Genomic DNA, 12864 nt, shown 5'->3' with positions numbered 1-12864 from the left:
CCATGGAAACTCTGGGAGAAAATAAAATAGAGAAAAGTTAATCAGGGCATGGAAAGCCAGATAAAAAGTGAGAAAGGAAAAGGAGAAGAGAGAAAATAGAGCAGACTTGCTCAGCAGCCTGGGCTCTGCCACAACTAGCAGAAAGCATATTCTCCAGACAGCTTCTCACCAGTGAGCAATGTAATCTTTATCAAGCACATGAATTATTTCACAGGCAAACAGATAGGGGCAGCCTGAAGCAGACAGAACTGTCCCTCTCACAGTGCATATTTTAAGTCAGGAAGCATTAGAAAAATAAGAAAAGTACACAAGAATGTTGTGTGCATAAATCTCATTTGGTGACCTATGGTCAAAAGTCCCTCACTATTTTTCTTCTTTTTCTCCCTCTCCTAGTGGCTGTATGCCTTGAATCAGATCTCCAGTCATACTAGCTGCATGTACACTCATAAATCTAACAAGCTGTTAGACTGCTCTCTAATTCTGAGGACAACAGGCACAGTATGGTTCATATTCACATTGCTAAAAACTCCAACCCCACAGAAGTGCATGGTTGCAGCCAAACCATTTCTCAGGAATGGTCCTTGGTCCATCCTAACCTCTGACCTACGCCTAGGCACTGTTTAGGAGAAGGTTAGTTGGCATGGGCCAAATCTATGACTGTGCTAATAATTTTACAGTATGTATGACTACATACCAGTGTACAGGTATAAGCCTTCACTCTGCCACTTTATTAGTACTGATGTAGCATTCCACATGCTCAGTGTACTGGGCCAGACCAGTGTTCTGCTGCTCTTCAGTGCAGATAGCAATGATCTGTTCAGCTGAATTTATCAACCTGGAAGAAAATCAGCTTACACCCTCTCTATCTTGCTCAAAATCAAGGGTCTTGCAAGATCAGATCAGACCCAGGCCCAGGACAGTCCATGATGCTGCTAGAGACAGCGCTTATTGAGTATCACCTCAGAGTATCAACAGAACAATATTCCACCCTGGATTAAAAATGAGGAATAATCAAGGTATCTGAGCAATCTGGAGGCTTTTAAACACATGAAATGATGACAATTCTTCGACTCCTGCTTTAATCTCACATTTTTGAAGAATGAGATTCCATTTTCTTATGAAGACTGTTATTTTAGTTCAAAGAAGAGAAAAATAGCTGATGAGAGATTCTCCTGTATTTCTCTTCCCTAAACTAAAAAAAAATCATCTTTTATAGCAGAGTCAAATAGATTCATTATACTCTTCGTGAAACAAAATTCAGAATTAACTACTCTAATTTCAGTGTTGTCTGTTCTTGCAGGCCAGAAAGGGTGAAAAAAAATCCAAAGACTTATGCTAGTACCAGTCTATACTTACGCCACAAACTAATCTCTTGGGCTGCACTAAACTATAATGTCAGCATCAAGATCAACTGGGCAGAGGTTGGAAGTTGGTATTACGGATCAGGTTGTTCAGAATAGGCATGTTAATGTTTTTCAGATTTTGGTTACCCTATACTTTCAAGCAAGACGCTTTAGTGCTTGTGTTACAGGCAAAATGTTCCCCTGATGCAAGAAGATGACAATTCACCCAAGGATGATTGACCCTTGGACAACCTTCATGAAGGCAGAGATGGCCTAACAGCTTTCTGCATAGCAGAGATGAGCCAACAGCTTTCTGGATTGAAGAACACTTGTCCTCAGTGTCTTAACAGTGGAGTGGTGCAAGAGAGAATTATACAACCCAAGTCTAGGCAACTACAGCCACTGAGAAGAAAACTGATCCTGAGAAGACAGCGAAAGAATCCCTTTACCTGTGGGATTAGAAGCTAGTGCTAAGAATGACTAGACCATCGAATCACAGAATGAAACATGCTGGAAAGGAGGTATAGAGGTCATCTTGATCAACACCCCTCTCAAGGCCAGGCTAAATTACAGTAGGTTGCTCAAGGCCTTGTCCAGTTGAATTCTGAATATATCCAAATGTACACGTACATTGGTAAATAAGGCAAAGGGCACTAGGGTAAAAGGTAACATTCAGCGAGTTTGCTTTGCTATGCAGCTGAATGCCCAAGCAGCAAAGCTCTCTGGCTTAACAGCCTTCTTGAAAAGAACTGAAATATTACTGGGCTTATTCTGCCTTGTACGATCATGCCTTGAACATGAACAAGTAGGAAGACTGCAGATGCTCTCTAAGAGGGCTGGAAAGAGAAAGCATTCTCTGGGCTTGTGCAGAAGTATTGTTAGTGGTTGCCAAATCCAGTAACCTCACATAAGCAAGGCTGCTGCAGCTCCATGTCCCCAATAGCAAGGTTGAGTGGGTATTCCCAATAGGCACACACACAAACACATGTAGGCACTGCACATATACACATGGCCAGCCATGAAGATCAACACATACAGAAGCACTCACCAGTCATGCAAACAGAAACAGCACCACCAACGGCCTCATCCTGCTCCCCTTTCTGGCTGTTCAGGATGAAGGTCTGTTAGTGGGAAATATATATGCATTTATATACAATATGGATCCCTGCAATAACTGTCCTTAAACATTCAGTCTCCAGTAGCTGACCTCTGGGTCTGTGGTCTTCCCATTTGCTGGCACCTGCACATACAAGCACCTGAAGCTTGCAGCCCCACTCTTGTTCCTAGTATTCAGACACCCTCATGCACTGATACATCCCTTCACACACACACAGGCACACTATGGATCTTCTACTAACTGGCCTTAGGCATGCACTCTACCCAGTAGCTGGCCCCGGATTCTTGTTCTCCTAGGTTGCTGGTACTTGGACATGTAAGCCCCTAAGGCCCGCAGCCAGTTGCTGTAGTGCTGCCCCACTCCACAAAACCCCACTTACACATACAAACACATGCACACAGACTATGGATCCCTCCAGTAACTGGCCTTAGAGAGCCTACCCAGGAGCTGGCCCTTGGATCATTTTGTCTCCAGTTGCAGAGAGATACACAGTACACAGACAGGACTCTCAAAGAACCCCCAGAACTTACAGTCTCCCCAGTAGTTGGCCTGGACCTCCTGATCCCCTCAGTAGATAGCTCCTCCAGCTGTCTCACTCACAGAGACACACACATACAAACAAGCGTCTCATTCATCCCCCAGACTCTCTGGTCTCTCCCTGGCTTCCCAATCCACTTAGTCTACTGACCAGCTAGTCTGGCTTGGTATTTGCTAGAGATCACAGACTCATATAAGATCGCTCACTCCAGTTGCTGGCATCACAGATGCACAGATCCTATGACCTGTGGTCCAACTTGAATTCCTGGCACTTGGTTTTCATCCATTTCAGGCTCTGCAGTTGCTGGCAGCACTAACAGATGGGCCCCTATGACCTGTGGTTCAACTCCAGTTGCTGGCATTTAAATGTCCATATACACACATACACACAAAATAAAGCCCCCTCACCCAGGTAACTAGTGAAAATTTGTATTTAATAAGAAGATAGAATAGACTGTGGCAATAAGGTGCAGGTCAAGGCCTGACAGGCATACTGACTAGCAGCCTGTTTACACATGACTGGCCCCTTATCTCTCTGTTTTCTCACACTTGATCCTCCCCAAAACCACCTTGATCCCTCCCTTTCCCCACCTATAGTTCCTCCCCTAAACAACCCACAGTAAGTTTTGCAGAAGCCCCAAATGATCTTCCTTACATCCCATAATAAGTCCCATGCCCCTGTTGGCAGTAACCCCCCTCAATCTTCAAGGTGTTCCAGAGAGCACTTCCATTGACTTATCTTAATGGGTTCCATTCCCACTCAATGGGCTGATCACGCTCCTGTGATAAGCCTGGGAGAAGCTGGGTCAGGGTGGTTATTTCTCTGTTGGGTTTTTCAGGTTCCCCTGCCTTTCACTCTGTGCTCCTTTGAGTGTGGGGAGATAAGCGTTTTATCACACAACTGAACAAATATATTTATATATGTGGGCTATCACTTGGAGACAGTATACAGTGAAACCTTTGGGAAGCCTTAAATACACTAGAACTTCATCCAAAACTAAACAGCTATTGTGGTGAAGTAAATAATACATCAATAGCTAGTGACATATGCAACTGTAACAAGTATTTTCTTTTTCAAGAATGAGTTGACGGAACAAGTAAAAAACCAAACAAAAATAGCCAAAAAATCCCACTTGTTCATAACTACTCAATACAAAGATTGCTGTTATTTTTTAACAAAAAATGTCTTTTTTACAGTTCAGCCATGACTTACCATGAAAAAACAACCTATAGAGTTATAAAATATGCCTCCTAATATAAGAGAATATATACAGAACCAACCTATATGAGTTTGATTTTTTTCTTGGATAAATCTATATTGTGAAATCATTCCTGCAATGAATGTTCCTGTATTACGTCTGTACTCATATGCAATTAATAAAAAAAGCTATTTGGAGCCAATGGGATATGTACATAGTGAGTTCCATGAAGTATAATATTTTTTAACTACTTGCTATGTCAGAGCAAAAAGCTGACACTATCAGAACATCGAAGTTGTCATCCGCATGGAGGAATTCTCACACCCCAATCACAAGTTATGTACCATCTGTGAAAGACAGAAATGACAGCCAAATGGTCTAGGATATGGAAATACACAGCTATTTGCAAGGTAGCACAGCTTTTAAGCTTTATGAATGACTGCGTATTTTTCTCTTTACCTCCCCTATTCTTTTGTTAAAGCTCTAGGGAAACTGCCAGGATTAGCATGTTGCACTAATTCCTCTGCTGATGTCAGGAAATGCAGACATCAGGAAATTAAAAAAAAATTATATTAAATGCTTAGTTTCAACTTTGCATATGCAATCAAATTAAATTATTATCTACAACTTTCCTAGTAATACAATATAATATGTATTCTTCCACAGCTTAAGAGATTCATTCTGCAAACACCCACTATTGAGTCTAGAATTTATCCAACTGCCGCTGTCATCAAACTGGCTAGTTTTGATGACAGTACAGTGTAATTTTTAAAGTTTATCTATGTTTTTCTGGTTATTTTTTGTTTCATAAAAATTAAAAACTGAGCTTGGGTCTTCCAAGGTTTCACTGAAGCATATACTGAAAGTCCCAGATACCATATATTACAAGAATGCTGCTCCTTTTCTTTGAAGCCTTAATTAGCTTTGAATATAAACAGTGTTAGTTGCAGCATGAATAGCCTCTACTGTCCTGCTGGCCTCCAAGCAGCAAAGAGCTAGCCTGCAGCTTGTGAACAGTTTCAACATAGGGCTACAGTACCTCCCTGCGAACAGGGATGTCCTAGCACAAGGACTACAGAGTAATCTATTATGGGAGAAAACAAATCAAGTGGAGCTGCTGAGAGTGACCAATGGGATAACCCAGACGCCCCTCCCCTTACAAACAAGCTGCACATCCAGCCCAGTCCCATTCACCTTCACCTGCCCTGGGCTTTCCAAGCATGTGGCAAAGACTTTGGCATGCAGGGAAGTGTCAGGAAAGAACTGGGAAGAAGATAACAGAAAATCTTTGCTAGGATTTTAAGAACTGATGTGAATCACAAGCAACTGAAGTAAAAAGTTAATTTTACTTTTTTTTTCCCCTGAAGTAAAATAACATTCATTTAAACCTTTCTTTGCATATAGTAAAAGAAAAGGTAATGGTATTTTTTACTCTGAAGATTACCTTTGAGGAAAGTATAGTTTTCCTCCACTTCAAAGTCAAGCCACTTTGAGCAATCAATACATTATTTTCAATAACCCAAGATGACAACCAGTTAAATGAAAAAAGAATGCCTGACCTCACAAACTTTTTCTTGCATATTCCCTTTTGCCAAGGAGACACTTGTAATGCAAAGAAGTTTCCACCATAGCAGAAGAATTATCCTCTCTATATCTTGAACTTCCAAAAGATATTTAGAAAGGCTGTCCAGCCATTTTGCAGGCTGGAGAGTTTGTTGTAGAATAAATGCAGTCACTCACATGCAGAACACATCATTCCTTTGGAACATATTTAATGAGTTCTACAAAATGAACTCCACTTGTGTTTACAGCTGTAAACATTTTAACTCAGTCAAACCCAAACCAATATTCCACAGAAAATTGAACTCTGTACCCTAGCAAGAGCTATTTCATTAACAAGTAATCACTTGCTCTCAGCTATTTTGACTGTAGCCTATCAGGCATTCTTAAATTCTATGCTTCACTAACTTTTACAATCAGAAAGGTTAACCTACAAAAATGTTAAATGATAAACTGTAGACAGTAATTACATATATATAGATACTCATAGAAATAAAATTTCTGTGTATTTCCTTGTGTATTTTTGAGAAAAAGGAAAAAATCTATATTTTTACGCAGCATGTAGTTCAAAAATAATGCTCCCCAAACTAAAACCTCAAAACCTCTTGCAGAGCCATAAACATTGGGAAATGGAATCTTAATGAAAACTTTTGTTCAGTCTTGTTTCCTTTTATAAAGCTGAAATAATAAGTTTCAAAATGTCTTCTGTTTCCAAAACAGTTTTCCCTCATGCTTCCTATGCAGGCTTTTTTCTAGTCAAAAATCGTGTCTGGAAAATTTTGGACAGACATGCTCATTCCTAGTGAAATCAGTGTGTCCAAATACTAGATCTGTATCAAATAAGTTCAGCCTAATGATTCTTTTTTATGCATTAAAAACAACAATAACAACAAAAACATTTTCAATTGCTTACAAGAACTTCTTTATTTCTGAGTCACGAAGGGGTTTAAAGTCCCATTAGGTCCTGTAAAAGGGTACTGTCTTCCTTATATCTGAAGAGCATTCTGCAATAAAAAGTATTCGCTCTCTTCATAATGCATAGAAAGATGGTTTGAATACTTTGGCTACTTTTCTTCCCTTCTCTACAGCTTCTCCTTCTTTTCTTATCGATTTACATTAAGGTTTTATGAATATTGTTTTTCCCCTGTTAGAAAATTTAAAACAAAGCTTAGTTTGAGACAAAAAGTGATTTACATTCAGACTGTTTAAATCTAACTCAAATGCCTCAGAAACACTTGGAAGAAAAATTGCCTTGATTGATTTTCCCACTCAGACAATCCTCTTCAGTTACAGGTGAAACATATTTTAGACACCATCTAAAACTTCTAAGAAACCTTACAAAAACTAAAGACCAAACTGGATATCCCCTGTATTTTTCAACTTAAATCTGAAACCTGAAGTTCAAGTTTCTACTATATATAATAATGAGTCAACAAAATGGCCTTGGGCCATTTTTCTTCCTTATGGATAACTCCGTAGTAAAGCAAAGTTTCTACATAGTTATCATCAGACTTTCCTTCCCCTAATGCATAATTCTTCTTTGCCTTTTGACCACAACAAAAAACCTCACCTCTGAGATGCAAATTAGGTTTGGAGTGAAATTCTAGGACCATGTAGTACAGTCACAATGCAAGGTGCTGACTCCCCTGACTCTGAATTGAGAGTTGAAATTCGGCTCATGGGCACCTTTACTACTTCATCTCCATAGGCAGTATTTTACTGTCCTATTTTAATCCAGGCAATTCAACCCTGTGATCTGTGAAGCTGTATCACACAGTGTTTTCTAAATTCTTTTATCTCTACAAACTTGCAGGAGTGATCACTGAATTCCAAAAATGTCAGTTCCTACAGGCATCACTGAGTTACTTCATATTTGCAGAGAATAGACATTCTCTCTCCCTTTTCTATCTCAGTTCCTCTATCAGTTACACTAAGGAATAACATAGTACTTTGTAAAATCATTTTTAAATCAGCAATTAACAGAGTTGCAGAGATATAAGAATTTGTATTACAATCTTACAACAATTATTTCCTCTCTGAACTCCCTCCTGCTCCATTCCCCTCCTATTAAGAGAAAGGATCCTTTAACAAGCTTTCGTCTTCATTATTAATACAAAAAACCCACTATTTTTTTCTTCCCAATCTCCACCCTCTTTTTCTTGTATCTCACACTATTCTCCTTTCCCTCCCTCTAGGTCTTTCTTTCCTTGTCTCCCTTTGATTCCCTCTCTCTTTCCTCTCCTTTTTCAGAGGCTTTCAAATATGCAAGAGATGAACATTCACCACAAAGCAGTGCAGTTCATTGAGCAAATGTAGCTGCAAGGATATTTCTTGGAACAAACAAGAGGATTGCTTACAATACCTCTGGCCTTCTCTAACTCTCCCATAGCTCTCATCTTACCTCCTGCTCTTACTACCCTCCCTCCTATCATCTGTTCTTTCTTCTCCCATTTTCTTTGCCTCTCTTTTCCTCTGCCCACCTTTTCTCTATTCTGTCTTCACTGCTCTCTCCCTCCTCTCCTCTGCTGTCTCAACACAAACTGCCTCTTCTTGTCATTGCAAAGCATTCTCTCCATGTCTATTATATGAGGCAAGTTGTTCAGATGGCAGAGACAAAAAATCCTGATTTCAGCCCACTGGATACTGCCTTGTAGAACAGCATAAATATTGAGAGATTGTTTCACAAAACAAACATGGTGCAAGAACAGGAACACAAGAATCAAATATACACTAAGTATAAACAAGGAGCTTATTCCCGGGGCAAAAAATTTATTCTTTGAGACTGTCACTTCTGAGATAGCTAGTAGAAATGTTCATTAATGGTCTTTCGTAAGAGGGTTTGCCTGTCCCACTAGAAACAATACTAATATCTTTTTACATCTCATGAGATAGTGATCAACCATCAAACAGAAAGACATCTCAATGCTCAGCTGGACTAGGATAAGCATACTGGAAAGCACACTCTTTTTTTTTATCTAGAGAAAACTTTGTTAAGTTGTTGCATTATATAAAATATAAAAGGTTCTTACCTTCTAGCGAGGTGACTAGATGAAAGAAGCAGACCATCCAGAGCCAACCCATTCCTGCCACTCCTCTTGCACTGATGCCAGCATTAGAATCCATGAAGATTCTCTGTAAATACCACCATCTCCAAAAAACACACACCACTCCCTTGAAATGGTCAGAGATTTCTTGGAGTGTTTTAATATCTTCCCAAATCAAAGCACAGAGGCCTTCACACAGAAGTACTGGTTAAGAAAAAACAGAAGGTGGAAACAGAAATCAGGTCACAATAATACAGAACTGGCAGTTTTTTATACACCCACTCCGTCATTTACTACTTCCGAGATACAGGTGAAAAAGAGTATCACAGATCCAGTATTTACCATAAACCCACCCCTCCCACCCCTCAAGACTTCAGTCCCAGTTGTTTTGTACACTGACAGTACACACAGAGTTCAGCATTCAGTGAGAATGGGGTTCCCAGATCAATGTTAATCTGTCCCACAATATAGGCTGTATTCTTACTTAAGTCCTGACCCTTCGTGTCTTTGGCAATGTCCCTTGGAAGGTGTCCATTCCATTTCCCCTGTATGCTTTCCAAATTCTGCCTCTTATAATTACACTTTGCCTTTTCAGGACTCTGCAGGGCAGTAGCCATGACAGGAGAGTTTTCACCATTTATGACAATACAAATCTGCACTGCTGACACTTGCAACTGCATTTCAGATGCAGGCATTTGTCCCTTTAAGCATATGACTGTACAACACTATTGAAGCTGGACAGTATTTTTCCCATTAATATGTTGTAGGGGAGGAAGCAAACGTTGTGATATTTAAGGTCAAATAGAGGGAGCCTGTGTTACAGCTAGGAAAAGCACATAAGTCCAAATTTATCTTAAGTGGGAAAAAATCCAAGCAAAACCAAACAAAACTCCACCACCACCATTAAGAACCTGACATAAAGGCTTATCTCACAGTAAGGGAGTAGCATGTAGCCTAATCCAGCACTGCATTAGATCAATCCAGCACAGTAAGTTTGCTAAGCAAGGTATTTCTGGCTCCATCTGCCCAATTCTCAGCCCACCAGAGAAATATCACGGTAATATGTAGGTTGCATGCAAAAAGCCAGTATGTTTTGTTTCTTTAGGTGCTCTTTGTGCAGAGAATTGAAAACACTTCAATGTCTTCAGTGAGACAGTGAAGCGTAGCTAAGGAGAAAGAAAAATGTCTCAGGCTATATAGAGAAATGGCTCAATAACTTGGCTGAAATAGGGGAGAGAAGAGTTGTAATTAAAAGGGGCAGCCTCACTGCAATTATCTGAAAACCTAGCAATGGGGGATTTGAGCAAATTCGGCGTAGCAGAGAAAAAAGCAGCCTGGGGAGTACGAGAAAAGGCAATGGACTGCAATCTGATTTGCTTTACTAAAGAGGGGGAGAAATTACTGGACAGGATGGAATAGTTCTCTCTTATGCTGCCCCTAACAAGAGCAGCAAACACAGATGAACCAAAGGCACCCTGGGCATCACTAAAACATAAGGAAACTAAAGGGACCCCAAGAAGAAGCAAAAACTTTGATTCATGATTTATGAGGAAAGAGAAAAATAAAATCAGTTAAGTATAACTGAAGAAAAATGAAGATTTAATGGGAGGATGGATATAATACAAGTACTGCATATTAGTTTATGAAGCATGTATACACCACTGAAGAAAAACACCACTGGATGAAACTGTAAAAAGGAGAAAATTCCAGGCTGAATGATCAGAAAACCCTTCTTTACAGAAAGAACTATCCAAGCACGTAGCACTGTTCTCCAGGAAGAGGGCTGAAGACTACTGCCTGAGCCACCAAAAACAAGACTGGGTATTCCGGAATCAAGCCTGCATGACTACTTTACATGCAGACATAAATACTCAGCATTTGTACTGCCACTCAATCTATAACATTAAACATCTAAAAGCCTTTTTTTTAGGCCAGCCAACTCCTGAGAGATGGGGACTTTTAAACACTCATTTTGAAGGCAAATAAATGCAGAAACAGAGGTCAAATAAACTGAAGAAAACTTTCATTTCAGTCAATGGCACTGCACTGATTTACAGAAGTTCTGAAAACAGCCCACAATTCAGACTTTCTCAATGTCACATAACTTATGAGTGGCAGAGCAGAAAACAGAACCCAAATATGCTCTGGCTGCTGGATCTCAGGCCACAGTCTTGCAATTACTAATATGTAAGGAGGAAATCAGTTTGCTACCACAAAACAGATATAATGAAAAAAAACCTGCTACCAAGAAGCAGACACAAAATAATTTCTGGCTCCAAGGAAATCAATTGAGTCCTTTTCTTCCTACCTGCACATCTCACTTACAACATCTGTTCAGCTTACCCTGGTAGACCTTGTATCCCAGCAATGTTGCACTGCTGTTCACGAGGCATCATGCAGCCTTTGTCTGGATTAGACTAGAAAATTATTCTTCCCTGAAATAAATTGTGGCTAAATCAAAAAGCTGGTTTTGATTTAGCAGTTAAAAAAGGTAAATCTGTCCTTTTTTTTTTTTGATTCTGCCTCTTCCACACCTCAATGAAAAACGCTTACTCCACAATGAAGGGTACAGAACATTATGGAAGCATTTAAGAGAGAGTAGGAGGGAAGCACTAGCCTCTCTGAAGTAAAGAGTACCAAGCCCCTAAATTGCTAACCACTGCCCTGCCCTTGCCCCCAGCACTTGATGTGTGCAGAATTTGACTACACTTAAAGACACTAATCTTTCATTCTTCAGTTCTATTTTTTCCCCACACCAAACTACTTAAAGAGAAACCTCAAAACCATCTCAACTTTTAAAACACCCTCTTCTCTTGTCCACACAAGCACCTTTCCATGGCCTTCTCAGCTTGTTACTTCTTCCAAAACCCCTTTCAGACAGATTACCTCTCCTTGCTACAGAATCCACTATCTCCCATTCTCCTCCAAATCCAACTGCAAAGTAATACACCTTCCCTGCACAGGATCCTTCAACAAGCTTCCTTAAATACCCCTTCTCGTCCTCTCTCTCTTCCAGCTACATAGAACTTGCCACCCACATACCAGCTGTTAATCCTTCTTATGCTAACCCTTCCATAACCCTTCCATTCTAAACCATTTTTGAGCAGGTACTTCCTTGGCTAGTGGAGTGATTTCCAACTCCTTGGAAGTCTTGAAAATCATAAAGCATCAGAAAAGCATGGCAGTTCCTGAGAATCTAAATGTCTTTTAATGATTCAATCCTATAAAAGAGTGAAGATCCCAAGCAGTCAGAAAAAAACAGTTATATATTGCCTTTGCTTTAGTACCAAGCTCCAAGAGACAGGAGATGGAAGTCTCCAGGTTATCTGCTTACGTTATTCACCAATGCTATCATGATTGTTTACTTTGGCACCATCACTGTGGTATCTGGATTACCAAAATTTAATTATGTTCAAGATTCCAAAAAGAGAGATTAATACAATCATCACCAGTATTTTCAAGAATCTTGGTTTCTTAGCTGAACAACCAGTGAGGGAGAAGAGTTCTTCAGGAAGCTTGTCAAGGCAAGTTTTGAACATCTCCAAGGATGGAGATTCCTCAGCTTCTTTGGGCATCTGTTCCAGTGCTGAACCACTACTAGGGGTTTTTTTTCTTCCTTATATATAGTCAGCCTTGGTCTCTTCTGTTGTGTATCTCAACAGAAGAGAGCCAGCTCTTGTCCAGCATCTCAAAGCTTCTTCTACTCAAGACTGCAAAACACAAACCATTTCAGCTGGAAAACCTTGAATGTGAAACAAAGTATGCCTGGCTTAACTGGCACTGTTTACAGCCTGTTTCTTCTCACCAGACAGAGCCAGTGCTGTAATTTCTCACTTTTTCTGAACTCAGTCGTTAAGTGGAAACACTTTAGTACAGTCTCCAGGCAAATGATGCTCAGTGCTACAGGGTAGATAGCAATAGTGCTCCCATGGGTACTAGGACAACTGACACGTGTACAGGCCTGTGCTTGTGAGATTTCTGTCACAAAGGGGGCTGCAGTGTGCCCATCCTGTATCTAAACTGGGGCAAACATGAAGTATTTCATGCAGCCGGTATCTCTGAAG

At 40.1% G+C, this 12864-nt stretch overlaps 1 protein-coding gene across 7 annotated transcripts in view; it reads right to left on the bottom strand.

Moving 5' to 3' along the window:
* LOC142413546 (ephrin type-B receptor 5) overlaps positions 1 to 12864 on the bottom strand; it is an 84033-nt gene that overhangs the window by 56823 nt on the left and 14346 nt on the right. For 6 of the 7 annotated variants that reach the window (XM_075509817.1, XM_075509803.1, XM_075509809.1 and 3 more), the window contains one exon: positions 8786 to 9004. In XM_075509817.1, coding sequence (XP_075365932.1) covers positions 8786 to 8879 — 94 coding nt within the window. In that variant the 5' untranslated portion in view covers positions 8880 to 9004. Of the gene's footprint in view, positions 1 to 2391; positions 2461 to 8785; positions 9005 to 12864 lie in introns of those variants that run through there. The other variant, XM_075509827.1, reaches the window with a different exon arrangement.

This window comes from Mycteria americana, chromosome 1, assembly GCF_035582795.1.
Source record: "Mycteria americana isolate JAX WOST 10 ecotype Jacksonville Zoo and Gardens chromosome 1, USCA_MyAme_1.0, whole genome shotgun sequence".
NCBI lineage: Eukaryota > Metazoa > Chordata > Aves > Ciconiiformes > Ciconiidae > Mycteria > Mycteria americana.
This window is presented reverse-complemented; position numbering and strand designations above follow the sequence as displayed.